At 35.5% G+C, this 19,927-nt stretch overlaps 1 protein-coding gene and 1 non-coding gene across 2 annotated transcripts; both read right to left on the bottom strand.

The window, feature by feature from the left end:
* Positions 1-14,635: 14,635 nt before the first annotated feature.
* LOC112420102 (uncharacterized) lies at positions 14,636-15,889 on the bottom strand. Its single transcript, XM_024778737.2, has one exon. The coding sequence runs from the start codon at positions 15,887-15,889 to the stop codon at positions 14,636-14,638; it is 1,254 nt and encodes a 417-aa protein (XP_024634505.2).
* Positions 15,890-19,115: 3,226 nt separating this feature from the next.
* On the bottom strand, positions 19,116-19,222 carry LOC120579832 (small nucleolar RNA R71). Its single transcript, XR_005645575.1, has one exon. It is a non-coding gene; the product is annotated as a small nucleolar RNA R71 (small nucleolar RNA).
* Positions 19,223-19,927: the final 705 nt, after the last annotated feature.

Genomic DNA, 19,927 nt, shown 5'->3' with positions numbered 1-19,927 from the left:
TGGATTGCTTTCTTGCTTCCTGTAAAAGATACCCAGATTAATTGTACCTTTTAGGTACCTTAAAATCCTTTTTGCTGCAAGCCAATGTGCCATAGTAGGTCTAGCCATGAACCTGCTTATTAAACTAACACCAAACATCATGTCAGGTCTAGTTACAGTCAAGTACATGAGGCTTCCAACCACTTGCTTGAACAAAGTTTCATCAACTGTAACACCTCCCTCGTCTTTGCGCAATTTCGTGCCCGGTACTATGGGGTTTTTCACAGCATTACTATCCTCCATACCAAATCTAGCTAAAACATCCTTTGCATATCTTCTTTGACAAATGAATATTCCATCAACACATTGCTTCACTTCTACTCCAAGAAAATGCTTCATTTTCCCCAAATCGGACATATCAAACTCCAACATCATTGAGTTTTTAAACTCATCACACATGCTTCTATCATTCCCGGTAAAAATTAAATCATCAACATAAAGGCTTACAATTAAGAGTTTACCTCCTTTAGATTTTGTAAATAGAGTATGCTCGCTGGAACATCTATCAAATTCTTCTCGTATGAAGTAAGCTTCAATTCTGCTGTACCAAGCTCGCGGTGCTTGCTTGAGCCCATATAACGCCTTTTTTAGTCTGTAGACTTTCTCTTCTTCTCCTTTCTTTACAAACCCCTCAGGTTGCTCAACAAAGACTTCTTCTTTCAGCTCTCCGTGAAGAAAAGTGCTCTTTACATCAAGTTGAAAGACCTCCCAACTAAATTGTGCAGCTATTGCAAGAATTACACGGATAGTGTCAAGTCTTGCCACTGGAGCAAACACCTCAGTATAGTCAATACCATGGCGTTGTGCATACCCTTTTGCTACCAGCCTCGCTTTGAACTTCTCCACAGTACCATCTTCATTTAACTTTGTTTTAAATACCCACTTGACTCCAATAGGTTTGATTCCTTTAGGAATCACAGTAAGTTCCCATGTTTGGTTCCTCTCAATGGATTCAATTTCTGATGACATTGCTTCCCTCCAGTTTTTGCATTTTACTGCTTCTTCAAACGTTGTAGGGTCATTCTCAGTAACCATCATCATTGCGTTCAGATTTTCATCATCAGAGAGACCTTCCCCTGTTTCATAATCTGTCATCCATGTTGGTTCTCTTCTTCCTCGCATACCCCTCCTTTCAACTGGCTCGTTATCATCAGAACTTTGCTCATTTGGAGGTGAAGTGCTGGAATTTTCAGGACTGTTGCTCAAATTATTTGTGCTTGTTTCACCAAGTTCTTCATTTTGATCAGCCACAATATCTCCTTCATCTCCCTCCTCCAGTGTATCTTGCTTTGTTTCTTCAACAAATCTGCTCCAATCCCAACCTTTTTCTTCTTCAAAAACAACATCCTTGCTGACAATTATCTTCTTTGAGATCGGATCATAAAGCCTCCATGCTTTTGTTTCATCGCTGACTCCTAGAAGAACACATCTTTTGCTTTTGTTGTCTAATTTGCTTCTATTTTGATCTGGTATATGAACATGTGCCACACATCCGAAAACTCTGAAGTAACCTACCACTGGTTTTTCATTGCTCCATGCCTCTTCTGGGGTTTTATCTTCAACAGCTGATGTTGGGCATCGATTCTGAATATGAACGCACCATTTTGCAGCCTCGGACCAGAAGGTTTTGGGAACTTTTCTTTCATTTAGCATGGATCGGACAGCATTCATGATTGTCCGATTCTTTCTCTCTGCAACTCCGTTCTGTTGTGGTGTATAGGCTGCTGTCAGTTGCCTACTAATGCCCTGTGATTTACAGAATTCTCCAAACTCATTTGAAGTGAACTCGCCACCCCTGTCAGTCCTCAAACAAGTTATGTATGCACCTATCTCCTTCTCAACACTAGCTTTAAAAATTTTGAAAGTATTAAAGGCTTCTGATTTTTCATGTAAGAAATAAATCCAAGTTTTACGAGAATAATCGTCAATAAAACTTAGAAAGTACCTCTTGCCACTGTGGGATGCTGGCTTGATAGGGCCACATATATCTGAATGTACTAGTTGGAGCTGTTTTGATGCCCTCCATTGACTCCTCCTTGGCATTGTATCTCTATGTTGTTTCCCAGTTAGGCAGGTTGTACATAACTCGTTGGGAGATTTTAGAACAGGTAAGCCAATCACCATCTTTTTGAAGGCCAATGTTCTCAATCCCTTATGATTCAGGTGCCCAAATCGACAGTGCCATATGCGTGCCTCTTTCTCTGATACATCTTCAGTTTTCAAACACATGGAATTTTTCTGTGGCATAAGAGCTTTCACAAAAAACATTCTGTTTCCACTCATATTAGTTTGCATAATCAGTCCCCTCTTAGAGTGATACACTTTACAAGTTCCATCCTGAATTAAAATGGTCAATCCTTTTTCTTGAAGCTGCCCTATGCTTAATAGATTGTTTTTGAGCTCGGGAATATAATAGACATCAGATATTACCTGGATTATGCCATTTATTTGCACCTTTATACTCCCTTTTGCTACTACTGCCATTCTCGTATCATTTCCAAGCTTCACCGTTCGATTGAAATTTTCTTCCAATTCAGAGAACCACTCTTTGTTTCCCGTCATGTGGTTGGAGCAACCTGAATCCAGGAACCATATCTCTTCTTTCTTTTCTTGATGAATATCTGCATATGACATCAACAAAAGTTCCTCTTCTTCTAGTTCAGCATAGTTAGCTTTCTTTTCCCAGTCAGGACATTCATATTGGAAATGTCCCAATTTGTGACATTTGAAACATTCAATGACTGCTTTGTTTATGGGTTGTCTCCATCTACCTCTGCCACGTCCTCCTCTGAACATGCCTCGACCTCTACCTCTGTTTGATCGATCATCATCAACCACTTTCAACACATGTTCCTCCTCTTGGTATCCTTGCATTCTTTGTTCATGAACTAGTAAACTTCCATGTAATTCATCAATACTTAAAGTACTTAGATCATTTGATTCTTCTATTGAACACACAACATAATTAAATTTGATGGTTAAAGATCTAAGTATCTTACTGACCACCATACTCTCCTCCATTGTTTCACCGTTTGACTTCATTTTGTTCACCAAGGTCAAGGTTCGCCCCAAGAAAGTGTCTACCTTCTCTCCTTCTTTCATGACTAGCAACTCGAACTCCCTTCTTAATGCCTGAAGTTGTGCCCTTTTCACCTTTGTGGACCCTTGATACTTTCGCTTCATTGAGTCCCAAATTGCTTTTGAGGTTCCCTTGTCAAGAATTGTTTCAAGAATTTCTCTGTCAATGGCTTGAAACAGAAAATTCTTGACCTTCAAGTCTTTGAGTTTGGCTTCCTCCACTGTCTTTCTCTACACCTCGCTTGCTGCTGATGTCCCAATTGCTGCTGCAGGGATTCCTTCATCACCCAGATTCCACATCTCCTTGCTCCTTAGAAAATTCTCCATCATCATTGACCAATAATCATAATGGCCGTCGAATTTAGGAATGGACGGTTGCACAAACTTTTCTGCAGTTGTCATTCTGCTCAGACACTTTAAATTTGGCCCCTTGCACAGCTCTGATACCAAATGTGAGTTTTAGAATAACAAAAAGCTGGAAGGGATAATTATTCATTAAGAAAATGAGGCTTATAAATAGCCTTACAAGCAAAACTGAGTCCACTAACTACGTGGTCAGTAATCTAAACTGAAACAAACTTTATTCTTCCTAAATAATAGCATTCTTCCTAAAGAATAGGTCTTTCCTAGAAACTACTAAACAAACAACAGTACACATAATATTTTAAAGAATAATAAACTACCTAACAGAGGGGAGGTTCTAAGCATTAAGATCTCGCAGACAGTGTATGAGAAAGGATTGGTTGTTTGCAAGCGGAATTTACGCGGTCGTTTGGTTTTGAACAAGGGTGATAAACCTTACATGAAAAATGATCTAGAACTGAAACTTCAGAAGCTTTGGAAGATTACAGGCGCGTGGTCCTTGTGTTCTTTAGGAAGGGGATTTTATGAATTCTCATTTGCCTCCGAGGATGATTTACGATCGGTTTGGGCGATGGGTACGGTGAATTTGAAACCTGGACTGTTGCGGTTGTTCGAATGGACTAAAGACTTCAGTATCTATACGCAATGTAACACTCACGCACAAGTTTGGATACGGTTGATGGCTTTACCTCCAGAGTATTGGATGGAGAGAACACTTCATGAAATTGTAGTGCCGTAGGCACCCCATTGATTATTGATAATGCGACAACCAAGCGCGTTTTTGGCCACTACGCTAGAATTCTAGTTGATATGGATTTTGCACTTAAGCTCTTTCATGAAATTGTTGTTGAAAGGGAAGGATATTCATTTCCTGTTAAGGTGGTTTATGAGCACATGCCGGATTATTGCACACATTGTCAGACTATAGGTCACGATGTCTCTGCTTGTCGGTGGTTGTTTCCCCAAAATGACAAGGTCGGTAATGCAGCCAGGGCCGGCCCATAGCCCGTCGAGGCTGGGCGACGACACCGGGCCTCCAATTTTTTGGGGCCCAATTTATTTTATTTTTTTTTATATGTAAGCCACGAAAATAATGGTTATATATCTATTAAAAGCAAATTAATTCAATCTGTACAGCTTGCTTTAGTCGTGTGGCCACTTTTTGATGAGTGTGAGGTCATGTGTTCAAGACCCACAAAAGTGTGATTTTTAATATTATTTTTTTTAATAACTTATTTATTTTTTTTGGGCCCAGATTTTTTTTTTTGGCATCCCTTATAAAATTAAAACCGGGCCTATGAATTTGTTAAGACGGCCCTGAATGCAGCCAAGGAAATTGTGGCTCAAGGAAAGAAACCAGTGCAGGCTAAGAGTTCAGAGTGGGTGCCTTTTAAGGAAAACCCATCCGGTATAGGATCTTTGAGAGCTTTTCAGGTTCCACATATTGTTTCTAGTCCGACAGTAGTGGAGATTTTGGAGAACGCTTATGTTCCACAGCAGCAACATACAATTAATAACGACATTCCTTTGATTAACAGCACCTCTACCGAGGATTTTCTTGAATTGGAGGCCAATTTGCAAGCCACTGCAGTAGTGGCTCAGCCTGTTGATGAAGGTACTGCGCAACAAGTGACTGCACCGCCTCAGGAAATTGTGATATTCCACTCCAGAACTTTGGAGAAGGAAACATAAACCGTAGCATTGGAAATGGAAACAGAAACAGTGCAGTAAGAATCTATGAATACAGATATTCCACTCCAGATTACCCTTGAGGCCGCAGAGGGAGCAGCAAGGCTCGGTGCAACAACATCTCCCGTCCAGGGGGATGTTTCCATTAATCATTCAGAGGATATATTATCATCAATTCCGACACCGGTGGTAAATGTTACTTCTCATACTCCTGTTATTATTAATCATACATGCATGCAACTTGAGAATGTATCCGATGAAATTGTTAGATATGATGTAGAAGAAAACCATGAACATATTTTATCTCCCATCCGTGAGATAGCCTTAGATGTCAGTAGCATTGTGGCTCCGGAGGGTGCTCCAATACATCCGGTGCTACAGAAGGACTTAAATTTTATGCAAGATTGGTTAGCGAAGGCTGCTGTTAATAACGAGGTACCTTTTATTGAGGTAATTTCAAAGTCACAGAAAAAAAAGAATGTGCAAAAGGCTGCATACAAAACCCGCTCTCAAGGTCCCCTCCCACCGTTTAAATGAATATTATTTATTGGAATATCATGGGGACTCCTCTAGTGCGGTCCAGGCATACCATCTCTTATTCATGTTTTCCTTCGGAACCGTTGGCACAACTGCACTCACAATGGTTTGTTTATTTGTGGTTCACTCTGTTGCCTCCCTCTTTGGGGCGGATTTTTCTAGGGACAGAAATGGAATTCTTAGCTATTTCTGTTTCTAGTTTTCTGTAATTCTTTATTTTTCTTTAGAGGGTATTGGCTTAGTCCCCCCTCATTTTAAATTTTTTTCCATTTTTTTAATAAAATTTACGTATTGGAAAGGCGGTAGAGGATGGGGTGTCTGTTGGGTGCCAACCTAGTTTCGATGCTTTAGACTCTCCTGGATGCCCAACCTTTCTCTTGGCCTTATCAAAAAAAAGTTTGGTCTATTAGGGGGGTAAATCAAAACATATTTTTTTAAGGGGGGTAAATCAAAAAAAAAAAATTACAGGTGGGAAAACCGGAAATGACCTATATTACAGGGGGTAAAGACCTATAAACCCTTCTTATTTTTTTTCAGCACTACCATATCTCTTAATCTCAAATTTGTTTTTGTTAACTTTTAGGTGTCATTTGTGTTAATTTTTTTTATATTACATTTTAAACTTCTGATGTCATTCACTTTAATGAAATTATTTTTTGGTGAAAGCAATATTTTAAATTCCTTCACATTAGGTCTTTGGAGGATCTGCAAAAGAAAAAATGTAGAAGTGTTATGTTGAGTTGACAAAATACATGTTTATTAGACATTTTAAATTTGTGTGACATTTTTTTAATGATTCTAATATTAGGTGGAAAAATTACCCAATAATTTCTAACTCCATCAACAAACTCATAAATTATCAAAAACTAGTTATTTTCCTTTATCATTTCTCTGATGTTTAAATTTCGTTTTCATCTTCTTTCTTTTTCTATTTTACTTACGCTCTATTCATGAAAGAAATGAGTAAAAACGTCCCTCTATAAAAGTGCCACCAACTCATCTTTTTTACAAGTTGTGTCTTCAACCTTATTTGGATATTTCGTCAAATTATAGACATCAAGTTTCTCACACTTAGAGAGAAGAAGTTAATGTGACATGTGTGAGTTAACCTTTTACATTTGACCCAAAAGTAAATTTTGAGCAACATATATGTGAGATGTCCAATATACCTGATATGTTAAGATTTTGAATGAAGATGTGGTGTCAATCTCATTTGTGGGGTTTCTCTTAGACAAATATAATGATCCAACTCATTGCAGGCTTTCTCATAGCTCTGAACTCTATGATGTATTGTTTTGATTGTGGAGGTATCCATTATCATTTCTCTCATGTTCAACTTTTTTTATCATCTTTCATTTCCTAATTTACTTCTCTTTTCTCATGAAAGAAATAAACATAAACCTTCACCCATTAAATCACACTAAATAGAGTGATGTTAATGTGTCATATGTGAATTAAAGTTCCATATTGAATGCATTAGGCAAAGAGAAACATATAAATGAGATGATCAATATATCCAATGTTTTAAGGATTTGGACAAAGATGCAGTGTCAAATAATGTGGTTGTTCTTAACATACTGTGATTATACAACTTAATTCATGTTAGCTCTTTTCTTGGATTCGATATCTGAAGGATTTGCACGAAGATGTAGTATCAAATAATGTGGTTGTTCTTAACCTACAGTGATTATACAACTTAGTTCATGTTAACTCTTTTCTTGGATTCGATTTATGTCCCTATAAATTTTTTATCATATTAGGTTTACGTCTCCAAGTTTTTTTATTTGTTTTTTCTCCATAAATTTTTATCTTAAGAAAACTTGTTAGAAAAAATCCTTAAAATATCAATTATTTTTTATTTTTAATTTAAAAAATGTCTAGAATACTTTTTAAAACGAAAGATATGAGATTTTATTGATCATCATAGGTTAAAAGTTATATATTTAATGTATTTAATTAAGAAAAAAGATATCTTATTAAACAAAGGCTTTTTTAATGGAAAATTTTAGTACTTAGTTGTTAGATTAGTTTTTCTTTCTTTCTCAAAACAAAATTAATTTTTTTCTTCTTCATCCGAGTTTGTACCAAGAACCTTTAACATCATGCGAAAAACACAATCAAAGAAAACCAATAAATACATTGAATTAGACAATTGATATTTCATTAAATTCTAAGATGATTTTGCATCTTGTGTAGAAAAATAAAATGATATTGTTCGTAGCATTATAATGAAATCAACTATATAATCTGACATATTTTTAGAATCCATTTTATTTTATCAAAACAATTAAATTGATCAGAAATAATTTGAATTAATTCAATTATAGAAGAAATTCAAAGGTCCTTTCAATGACATATACTCATACTCTCACCCCATGTTTATTTCTATTTTTCAGATATAAGTTATTTTCAAAGTATGATCAAAGGACAGATTGCAGTAGAGTCTAGTTTAGGGTCTTATTATCCGGTGTATCTTTAAAGGTGTATTTTATGTAAATGAAAATATTTTGTTAATCTTTCTTATAAATAAAGTTATTCAAAGTCATTTATATGAAGTTTTAAGTTGAAATATTAAAGTAAAAGTCCATTTGAATTGAAAAAGTTTTAAATTCTTAATACTCAAATTGGGATGTTACACATACTCATTATGTTATATCATATACTCGTACTCAATGGTCCTTGTAATGACGTCAATGGTACGTTTCAGATTTGAGAAACGAAAATAAAATAAAATTAAAGCTCAAGAAAAAATGTTACGTCAACATGCTAGTTGAAAGTTTAGCGGAAAAACATTAAAGATTTTGCTTGTTAGAAAGTTGTATTTGTTGTACCAATATATATATATATATATATATTTGACTTGTTTTTTAACAAATACGTGTATGATTGAAACCTATGATGATTTAGTTACTCTAATTGGTAGAAAGTTAAGGCAAAGAGTGCATGGTTCCATTTGATTGGTTGAGAAATCAAACAATGATGATAATTTGATGGTTGCCTTTGAAACATGATTAATAAGTGATAATAGATTCAATTAGTTTTTTTTCATTATAAGACTTTTACAACTTTCCACTTATAAATAAGATAACTAATAAAAATATTAATGCATGTTTACATAGATACATTGCCTTGTCAAATAAATCCCATGTGTAAAATTTAGAGGTGAATTAGACTTTAATGGTCATTAGAATATGAAGATGCAATGTCTACATTTGATTTTTAGGAAGAGATTTGTATATAATAGTGGTCCTTATAGTACAAATAAAGAAATTAAACATTGAATTGAAATCTTGGAAGTTGTGTATTTCTTAGTTTGAAAGTTCAAGATTTTATTTTTCAATACAAAGTTAATTTTTTTGATTATAATTTTACTTTTTTAACTTATGTCTTTAAGGCACAATTTAGCAAGAATATTATTCTTACAATGACATGTTCCAGTATATTCCTTTCTAAATATAATTTTTAAACAATTTTGTCGAACCAGTGATGTATGCTTTACACCTTGAATTGTGATCATGTCAAGGTATCAAATTCGAATCCTCTTATGCAAATTTGAGTAGGCTAGCGTGTACAGAGATTTATATTTTGGCGCATCTCACTCAGATTCAACCCAAATGTGATTGTTACCATTTTTGGTAAATTTTTGTTTTTTTAAAAGAGTAAATATTGTACTAAAAATAATCAACTCATAAACATTCTTTCTTCACCATTTTTTTTTTGGTAATAAATGAGTATTTTTTTTTAGGAAATGGATCTTTAATCGGAAGTAAAGGGTTAACATCTTTTTTTTTTATTATCTTAGTGAAATTAAAAATGAAAGAAGATTTGCATAAGATCTTTGGTGCACTCTTGTTGAGATTAAAATACTAACTAAAATGTACCAAAAACAAATATTACTAAGCAAAAGGATTTGTCCAATATAAATGTTCTTATTTGAATATTTTTTATAAGCTTTATTTTAACGGTTATTTTTCATTCAAACTCATTCATGAATTTTCATTATCATTTAATCCTTCATTTAATTTAATTATACATTTTATTTGATGTTATAAAATTTCCGTTTCAAGCAAGAGAAATCAAACATGTTGTTGATTAATTTTTTCTAACGTCAATGGTTGATTCATATTTAGAAACAACGGAAATAGAACATGTGTGTGGTACCTTGTAATTTTTTTTAAAGGTAATAAGATCGTACGTAATGAATAAGCAAGTAAAAATGATGTAAGATTGATCGACTGTATATAGGAAAAAAGGCTAGCAGATTATTGAACATTAAACATGGTATTAAAAACGCAAATCATCCATTTATCATGTTGAAGGAATTGAACGAATTATTTTTTAGAGGAAAAAGGAATTGAAGGTAAATGATGATCACCATTAAGGAATTGAAGGTAAATGTGATATGAATTATCTTTGAGCATGCATATTATGTAATCAACTAAAATCAATGCATGTTCAATTTTTTTTTAGGGAATAGTGGCATGATTTTTTTTTAAGTAGGGAATAGTGACATAATTTTTTTATCACAGAAATACCCTCAATCAATATATAAAAATGAGTTAGGATTAAATGACATTTAAATATCAAAGTTAATTTGATGCCAAATTTTAGCCATTGATTGATTTTAATCAAATGATGATATTGATTAACTTTTTTTATCACAAAAATACCCTCCTTTGGGCTCATTCCTTGTGGAGCGGTTGGCTTTGTGATTAGGGACTCTGGATCCAACTTTTTGGGTGCAGTGGCTAGTAATATTGGTCAGGCCTCCTCCCTCGAAGCTGAATTTTGTGCCTTTCTGTTAGCTATTTAAAAGGCCATAGACATGCATCTGACTCATCTTTGGATAGAAACTGACTCTTTGGCTGTGGTCAATGCTTTCCATAAAGGCTCTGGTATCCCTTGGAAGTTACGTGGTAGATGGCATAATTGCTTGCACTTCTGCAAGTTGTCTGGCTGCATCTGCACTCACATTCTCAGAGAAGGTAATATGGCTGCTGATGCCCTTGCTAAGAATGGTCAAGGTCTTGCTATGTTCTCCTCTCAATGGTGGCCTTCCCCTCCTCCTTTTATTTCATCCTTTTTGTTGAGGGATAGTTTAGGCTTACGTTACTCTCGTACTCTTATGGATTGATTTTGTATTTGGTTCAGGCCTCTCCTGACTCTTTATTTCATTTGCCTTTATCCAAAAAAAAAGTTAAGATGGTCACGTGATGACCATGCTGCCGTCAAGTCTAAGTTTGGTCATCTTTCTCTCATTTGCTCCCATCTCCATGAGTTAGTGTGTTTTCGATTTCACCTCCCATCTCCTCAGTTATCTAAAAAAAATGAAGGTTATAGATTTGCTACTTGACCTTTTAGTTAATTAACTCTACAAAAAATAGCAAATGACATCCAAACAACGACAAAATGATTCATCATAATGTTGAGTCTGCAAATGAAACCTATAATTCGTCGGAATATCATATTATATTAATAGGAATCACAAAAATGAGACTGACACCACATCTACACTTAAAATGTCTAATAGAGTAGTGCTAGCAACACTCTGTTTTGAACACTCTTTCTAATACTCACTTTTTTATTGGTCTAAATTATTGTGGATCTACACTTTGGAAATAGAACTCGCATAAAGTGGTGGGACATATATTGATTTCATCCAATAAAATAGTGAGTGCTAAAGAGAGTGTGCAAAAATAAGTGTTGGTAGCATTCAACATTTATTTTGTCAACTCAGCATAACACGTTTACAGTTTTATAATCTATAAAATAATAAAGATTGACTAAAAAAATAAATAAAATTTTAAAACAAAGGGCATCTAAAACTAACAAAATAGTTTATCATAATGTTGTAACTTCCAGGGGAGCATAAACTGAGTTGAACAATCACATTACGTTAAAAGAACCCATAAAAGTGAGACGAACACCACATGTTCATTTAAAACCTTGAAGCATTATGTATATTGTAACGCCCTCTTTGAATTATTTAATTGAGTCTAGAATTTATTAAGATGAGTTTATATTATATTTATATGATATATGTGTGATTTAAGACATTTATATGATTGAGGTGATTTTATGTGATTTTATGAGGAGTTGTGACTTATTTAATTGTTTAATAAAATAAGATTTGAAAATAAAATATATATTGAGTTTAGGGGTTGTTTTGAGATTTTAGAGAGTTTTGGGGGGAAAAGAGAAATAAGATAAGAATAGATGGAGGAAATATAAATAGGAGAGACCTAGTTTAGAAGAAACATTACGTGCGATCAGTTTTTGGAGAAAAGGGAGAAAAACCAAGAGAAGAGCAAGAGACCTAGAGTGCTGCTATTTTTTATTCTAAGGTAAGGGTGAGACTAGTATTCAATTCTATTATCATATATGATTCTGATAATTGTATTTAGAAGTGGAAAACTAGGGTTAATGAGAGGAATTGAGGATTAATTGATGTAAAATTGTTAGATTGATCTAGAAACTGTTTACAGACCTTAGATAAGTTATTAGATGATTGCAGGAATCAATGCTAGGCTTAAAAGTTAAAACCATGAGAAATAGTGAATTTTTCTGAAAACTGCACTTCTGCCCGAGCCAACATTCTTCGCTCGCCTCCCAAACTATGATCCTCGCCATAGCGAGTGATGAACTTCATCGCTCGCCACGCGAGCAAGTTTTCCCCGCCTCGCGAGTTGCACCTTGCAGCTCGCCATAGCGAGCAGATTCACTCGCCTAGTGAGTGTGACCAGAGACGCATCATGATTTCATAATTTTGACCTTTAAGTTGAACCTTAGATTTTTTTGAGTGCCTGAACATGTATAATGATGATTAGGAAAGATTATAGATTGAGATTGAACCCGAAATAGTTAAGAATGAATTTTTGGGAGTTGCACCTGAACTCGCCATGGCGAGTAGAGGCCCTCGCCTCGCAAGCTAACCAGTTACAGAATGCCTTGTTTAGGTTAAATGTGATCTTTGTCGAACAAGTTGATGTTAGTTGATCTTGGAGGTTAGAAACTAAGTTATTTATCTTGTTGTTGTTGTTGTTCAGTAAGCCTGAATTGTTTAATCTAATGTTGTTGCTAATGTTATATAATTGTATATACATTACATGAATTATGTTTGATGTTTATGATGTTGATGACTTGCATTCGATATTGTTATATCATGATGATTTGCATACTGCCTATGTTGCTGCTTGTTATTTAACTAAGCTGCATGAATCAGTCTAAGTTGATTAAGATGATGATGTTCCAAATTATTGGATATATATATATAAAAGGTTGTTGTTTATAAGAAGTTAAGTTATTGTGTCCATGCATTAGCATTCATTGTTGGGGGCTTGATGCCTTGGAGCCTTTGCTCGCCACGTTTGGGGCTTGATGCCCTGGAGCTTTAGCTCAATTATGTTGGGGGCTTGATGCTCTGGAAGTATATTAATACTTATTACGTTGAGGGCTTGATGCCCTGGATTGGTACCACATGCATATAAGAGGTCTAAGTTGCATAGTCGAGTTGGAGTCGCATTTGTCGAGTCAAGGATGTTAAGTTGTCAAGTTGTTGAAGTTGTGATTCTTTATATGAACCATTAATGAAGTGATAAATGATATATTATTATCTATGATGAATATTATGATGTTTTCATGTTGTTAAATATAATTGTCGAATTATATGTTTAATATTATTGTTTTGTGAAATCTCACCCCTGCTGCTTGAAAATGTGCTCTTCGTATGAGTAACTTGCAGGTGATCGAGAGTAATTGTTGTTGCTTTGCTGCCGTGAGTGGTTATCCCTCACTGAGTCTTTAGGTGCTCTGATACGTAACGGGATGAGATCTTTAGTGGATATTTTCTATTCCTTTACGTATTTGATTATGATTTTATGATTATGTTGTTTAACTGAATAATTATGAGATGTTTGATGAGGCCTGCGTGCCAAGACTTAATTATGTTGATGAATATAATCTGCTGCAATGTTTTGGAATTGATTTATGTTGAAGGATAATTAGTTAATTATCTTATTTATGATTTTATGAAGTGTAGCATTCCGTTTATATGATGAATACTCAGATATATGTTTGAAATTTTTAAGTTGGGAAAACGGGGTGTTACATATATAAGTCATTTCACTTATATTATTCTTACCACATACTCACTCATATATGACAAATTAACTTCTCTCTTAAATGTGAGACTCTCTACATCTGTAATCTGGTAACATAATTAAATAAAGTTATATTGAGTTATAACATTGTAAAAAAAAATAGATTGGCGGTGATTTTATGAAGAGATGTTTCTATTCCTCTCATTCATGAGAATAAAGAAACTAACCCAGAAAAAGAAATAAGATGAAAATGAAATTTTAACTTGAGAGAAATGGTTAGGAACAAAATAAGGAGTGTGTGCTTTGACCATAAGAGTATATGAAATATTGTTCGTTGCTGGTAATTTTATGGGTTTGTTGAAGAATTTGGAGTAATTAATATACCACAAATTAAACTCAAATAAAAAATTGCAACACCAATTTAAATTTTAAATAAGCATGTATTTTGTCAACTTAGCAAAACACATATGTATTTTTCCATCGTGAAGTTCTACCAAAGACCAAAAGTGAAGGAATTTGAAATAAGCGAGGTTGAATAAAAAATAGCATGAAAATGAACAATATCCAATAACTAAAATTTAACATACAAAAGTTAAATAAATGAGATCTAAAAGCTAACAAAACAATTTTATTTTTTTTTGGATAAAGCTAGATTATATATAAGATCAGGAGAGGCCTGAACCAAATACAATCACCGAAGCATCAGAACAAAGAAAACAAGCAATACAAAGAAACACCAAAAGAAACCCTGAAACCAAAACAAAAAAGCAAAGCCAACACAAACAAACAATACAAGATCCTCCTAAAACCAACAAGGAGGACAAGAAAAATCAAGCTAATCTAGAAAAAGGAAGTCCAAGACTGTCTCTTAAGAGAAGAGAATTAATGAAGGATGGTGGGGAAGACCACCACTGGGTGGAATAGAGAGAAAGACCCTGGCCATTTTTGGCTATAACATCAGCTACCATGTTTCCTTCTCTAGGAATGTGAACAAACGAACAAATAATGCCATAGCAAAACTTTAAGCAATTGAACCATCTGGCTCTCATCTTCCAAGGAGCCCCCAACTTAGTCCTGAAAGCATTAACAACTTGCAAAGAATCAGTTTCTAAGCAAATATTAGTAAGACCCATGTGTTGAGCTCTTTCAATGGCAAGCATGCAGGCACTGAACTCAGCCTCAAGAGGTGTTGCATGACCAATGTTGCTGCAGATAGCCCCAATAAAATTGGAATCTGAGTCTCTGATAACTATACCAATTGAACCACAGGGTTGACTGCCAATTGAAGAACCATCACAATTAAGTTTAAAAACTCCAGCACTTGGAGGCTTCCAAGAAGTTCCATGAATAGGAGTGATTCTCTTAACTTTGAAGGGTATGTTAAACAATTTGGCCACATTATAATCAAGCATAGCCGGAGACCCTTTAACCAAACTAAGATTGTAACTTTGATTAACTTCTGACAGTATGGTGTTGAATAGAGTGGTCATAGCTTGCTTTTTATCATGAAAATACCTTTGATTTCTTTCTCTCCATATGACCCAAATAGTGTGGATTATAATAGATTGCACTAATTGTTGAACCATTTTGCTGCTGATGCTCAATCCTCCAATAAGCATCAGCAGACAGTTAGTGCAATCCAGAGATTGATTAGTGCCCTTTCTCAGCCATTCCCACAGATTAGAGGTGACTGGACAGTCAAAGAATATATGTTGAGATGTTTCAGATTCCTGCAAACAGAAGCAGCAGATTGACACAATAAAGCAACCTCTTTTCCTCAGATTTTCATCAGTGGGGAGCTTATTATTAAGCAGCCTCCATGTGATAAAAGATCTGGAAGGAGGGGTATGAGTATTCCACAAACTATTGGCCCAAACAGTCCTTTGGCCAATACCATTCAAAGTTCTAAAAGCAATTTTGTTGGTGAGAATTCCATCAGGAACAGAAGCCCAGCATAACATGTCAGGGATATCATCAACAGGCAAAGTAATATTGCAAATATGAGTGGCCAGGTTAGAGTCTCTATTCACAATATACTCAGGAATGCACCATTCACCATTAGTTATACAATCAGACACCTTCATATTCAAAGTTGAAGCAACAGACTGAGGAATGTTCCAATGAGTTGCAATCTATCTATCTACCCACCTATCAGTCCAGAAATAAATTCTCTCACCATTTCCAATTGACCAGATGGAGTGCTCTAAAACCATATGAGTATGCTTCTTCAATCCTGGCCATATTGAGGAAGTTAAGTAGTTAGATTTAGGACTTCCATTTCTTAAAAACCTTTGTCTACAAATATAAGCCCATTGTTCAGTTGAATTCCACAGTTGCCAGGTTAAAAGCATCAAAGCTGCTTGATTGATCTTAGCAGGATCTCTGACAGATAGACCCCCTTCATCTCTGGATTTACACATAGAATTCCAAGCAACAGTGCATATTTTCCTGTCTTCAATATTGCCACTCCATATAAAATTCCTCATGCATTTAGCAACCTCAATAAGAAGACTGGAAGGCCATTGATATATATGAAAAGAATAGGTGAACATGCAGCTAATGACAGCATTAATAAGCTGCACTCTACCCATTATAGTCAGAAGCATCCCTTTCCAAGTGCTCAATTTCTGCTTAATTTTGTCCACAATAGGTCTCAGATGAACTGCTTTGGGTTTCCCTTTAAACAGAAGAATACCAAGGTACATGAAGGGAAGTTGGCCATGATTGAAACCAGTAATGGAAGTTAAGGTATGAATTCTGGACATAGAAAGAGCTCCAGAGTAAAATCTACTCTTGTGAACATTCACCAACTGCCCAGAATATTGACCATAAAGCTCAAAAAGATGCATGATATTCCTTATGTTGGATTGAGTACCCTTGCAGAAGATGAGAATGTCATCTGCATACAAACAATGACTGGGAAAGTAATGATTTTTAGTTGCATTCGTCTGAGTTAGCCTGCCTTCCCTAACAAGAGTAGACAGCCCTCTACTAATGACTTCCTCGGCTAAACAAAAGAGAATAGGTGATAGAGGATCCCCCTGCCTCACACCTCTAGTACAATTGAAGAAACCAACAGCTTTTCCATTTATATGGATGGAGATTTTAGCAGATTTCAGAATGTTAGTAATCCAATCACAAAACACCTTGCTGAAGCCAAAACAAGTTAAAACATGAATAAGAAACTTCCAATTGATGGTGTCAAAATCCTTTTTAATATCAATTTTCATCGCTATGTTGCCTCCATAAGCTTTCTTGTGAAGAGAATTAACAGCTTCTGAAGTAGTAATAATGCAGTCTTGGATGTGTCTGCCAGGGATGAATCCCCTTTGGGGAGTTGAAATGATTCTAGAAGCTATTATACCTAACCTGTCAGCCAATATCTTGGTAATGATTTTAAACTAGAAATTTGCAAGAGCTATAGGCATGTAACTGTCCAACTTATCAGCACCAGCAATTTTAGGGATGAGGACAATTAAATTGGAGTTAAGTGATGAGTCAATTATATGTTATTTTAATATGCTTTTTAGTTTAGTTTTATTTAGATTTTATTTAGTTTTATATTAGTATTATTTCCTTTTTAGAATAGTTTACTTTAAAATGCAATTTATTATATTTCAGGGAAGAATATTGGATGGAGAGAGTCTTGGAGCAAAAGAAAGGGATTTGGAGCAGATTGGACACAAAAATATGAAGATTGGGAAACAAAATATATCTCCCACAAGTCAGAAGCTTGGCACGGCCCGTGCCACCCTCCAGATGCCTTTTGCTGCTTTTGCTTTGACTCCAAGCTATTCTATTTTGGCGCACAATCTACCGAGGAATATTCTAGGAATATACTTGCTTAGATTTTAAGTCAATTGTGTACTATAAATAGAGTAGCTAGCCATCACTAAATATTCATCTTTACTTGGAATACAATAAGTGACAATTGCTTTTCAATAAAGTTCTTTTCCTTTCCTTTATTTTCCTGTCTTTTACTTTCATGCTTTCTCTCTTCTCCCCCATGTCTACGATGAACATGAGTGAGTAGACTTCTTCTTGTCTTGGGATTGTTGGATAAGTCTAAATGACATAATCCTAATCAAACCAAGCCCTAAGCCTTAATCTTATGTAACCCTAGTTTCTTATCTGAATTCACCGTCTTAACATGGATTAACCATTATCAAACTGTGGAAACGAAAGTGGAGGGTTTGATAATTGTTCGTCCATTATTCCAAATATCAATTCATAAAACGAAAGTGGAGCTTTGATATTCGAACAAGTGAATTCAGACAAGGATTGCAAAGTCAGCGAAATAGGCTTTGCAATCTTTGAGACATATAGTTTCGATCTTCAAGGGAACTAATAACAATCAAGTCAGCGAAATAGGCTTGGTTGTTAGAGGAACCAAAATCCAATAGTAATCAAGTCAGCGAAATAGGCTTGGTTGCTAGAGGAACTTAAGAGAAACTATCTTGAGAAATTAGGTCTAACATAACATTATAAGCTTATGGTTTCGGTTTGAGAAGGACTTGTTAATTAGATGAAACCAACGATCCCAAGGCTCTTTTATTATATTGCTTTCAACCGTTTAAAAACCCCCAATCTACAATCTCTTCTCTCTTCTAATCATCTCTAAAGATTAATTAAATTGAACTACTCCCTGTCGGAACGATACTCTTTTATACTACTTCGGTAAGACCGTGCACTTGCGGTTTTATCTCATCAAGTTTTTGGCGCCGCTGCCGGGGAGTAAACTAATTTAATTAATTCTTTCTTTGTGATTAGAACTCTCTGCTCTTTTTCTCTTCCTCTTCTCTTCTACTTTTCTTTCTTTTTGTTTTTACCACTAACTTCTTGGGTTCTCGGTTTCTTATGCGAAGAAGTAAAAGTCTCGGAGAATTTATTCCTGAGATCGAAAGATTTTTGCATAAGAAAAAGAGAGAGGCACAAAATAATACCGCTATGGCTGAACGTACTCTCAAAGAGTATGCTACTCCTTCAACGGAAGAGCCACAAGCTATTATCGTGTACCCAACGGTTGCGGGTAATAACTTCGAGATCAAGCCTGCACTACTCAATTTAGTACAGCAAAACCAGTTTTCTGGATCACCCACTGAGGATCCAAATCTCCATATTTCTTCCTTCCTTAGACTCAGTGGCACCATAAAAGAGAACCAAGAAGCCGTAAGACTTCATCTCTTTCCCTTTTCCTTAAGGGATAGAGCTAGCGCTTGGTTCCATTCCCTAGAAGTCGGTTCCATTACTTCATGGGACGATATGAGGCGAGCATTCCTCGCCCGATTTTTCCCCCCATCCAAAACAGCTAAGCTTAGAGACCAAATTACGCGTTTCAATCAAAAAGATGGGGAGTCTCTCTATGAGGCGTGGGAGCGTTTCAAGGAAATGCTTAGACTTTGTCCCCACCATGGCCTAGAGAAGTGGCTTATAGTCCACACGTTTTATAATGGCTTGTCATATACCACTAAGATGTCTGTTGATGCAGCTGCAGGTGGAGCTCTAATGAACAAAAACTACACGGAGGCTTATGCTTTGATTGAGGACATGGCTCAGAATCATTACCAATGGACCAACGAAAGAGCCGTCACCACTCCTACTCCCTCTAAGAAAGAGGCAGGTATACACGAAGTCTCTGAATATAACCACCTTGCTGCTAAGGTTGAGGCATTAACGCAAAAAATTGAAAAACTTAATGTTAATGCTGTCCCACCTTCTTCTGCATCCCCTCCTTGTGAAATCTGTGGTATAACTGGTCATATAGGTGTTGATTGTCAGTTAGGTAGTGCTGCAAACATTGAGCAACTGAATTACGCTCAATACAACCAAGGAATGAGGCCAAATCAAAATTTTTACAAAAATCCTCAAGGTTCCTATGGACAAGCAGCACCACCTGGCTATACAAACAACCAGAGAGTGGCTCAGAAATCAAGTTTGGAGATTTTACTGGAAAATTGCATTGCAAATCAAAATAAAAATCTTCAAGAATTGAAAAACCAAACAGGATTTCTGAACGACTCTCTCTCCAAACTCAATACCAAGGTTGATTCCATCGCCACGCACACCAAAATGCTTGAGACCCAAATCTCCCAAGTGGCCCAACAAGTGGCCACCTCTTCTCA

Source organism: Medicago truncatula, chromosome 3 (assembly GCF_003473485.1).
Source record: "Medicago truncatula cultivar Jemalong A17 chromosome 3, MtrunA17r5.0-ANR, whole genome shotgun sequence".
Classification (NCBI taxonomy): Eukaryota; Viridiplantae; Streptophyta; class Magnoliopsida; order Fabales; family Fabaceae; genus Medicago; species Medicago truncatula.
This window is presented reverse-complemented; position numbering and strand designations above follow the sequence as displayed.

Bases quoted from the DNA above. Each gene is read 5' to 3' on its own strand.
- LOC112420102 (XM_024778737.2), bottom strand. From the start codon at position 15,889: ATGAAGGTGTCTGATTGTATAACTAATGGTGAATGGTGCATTCCTGAG.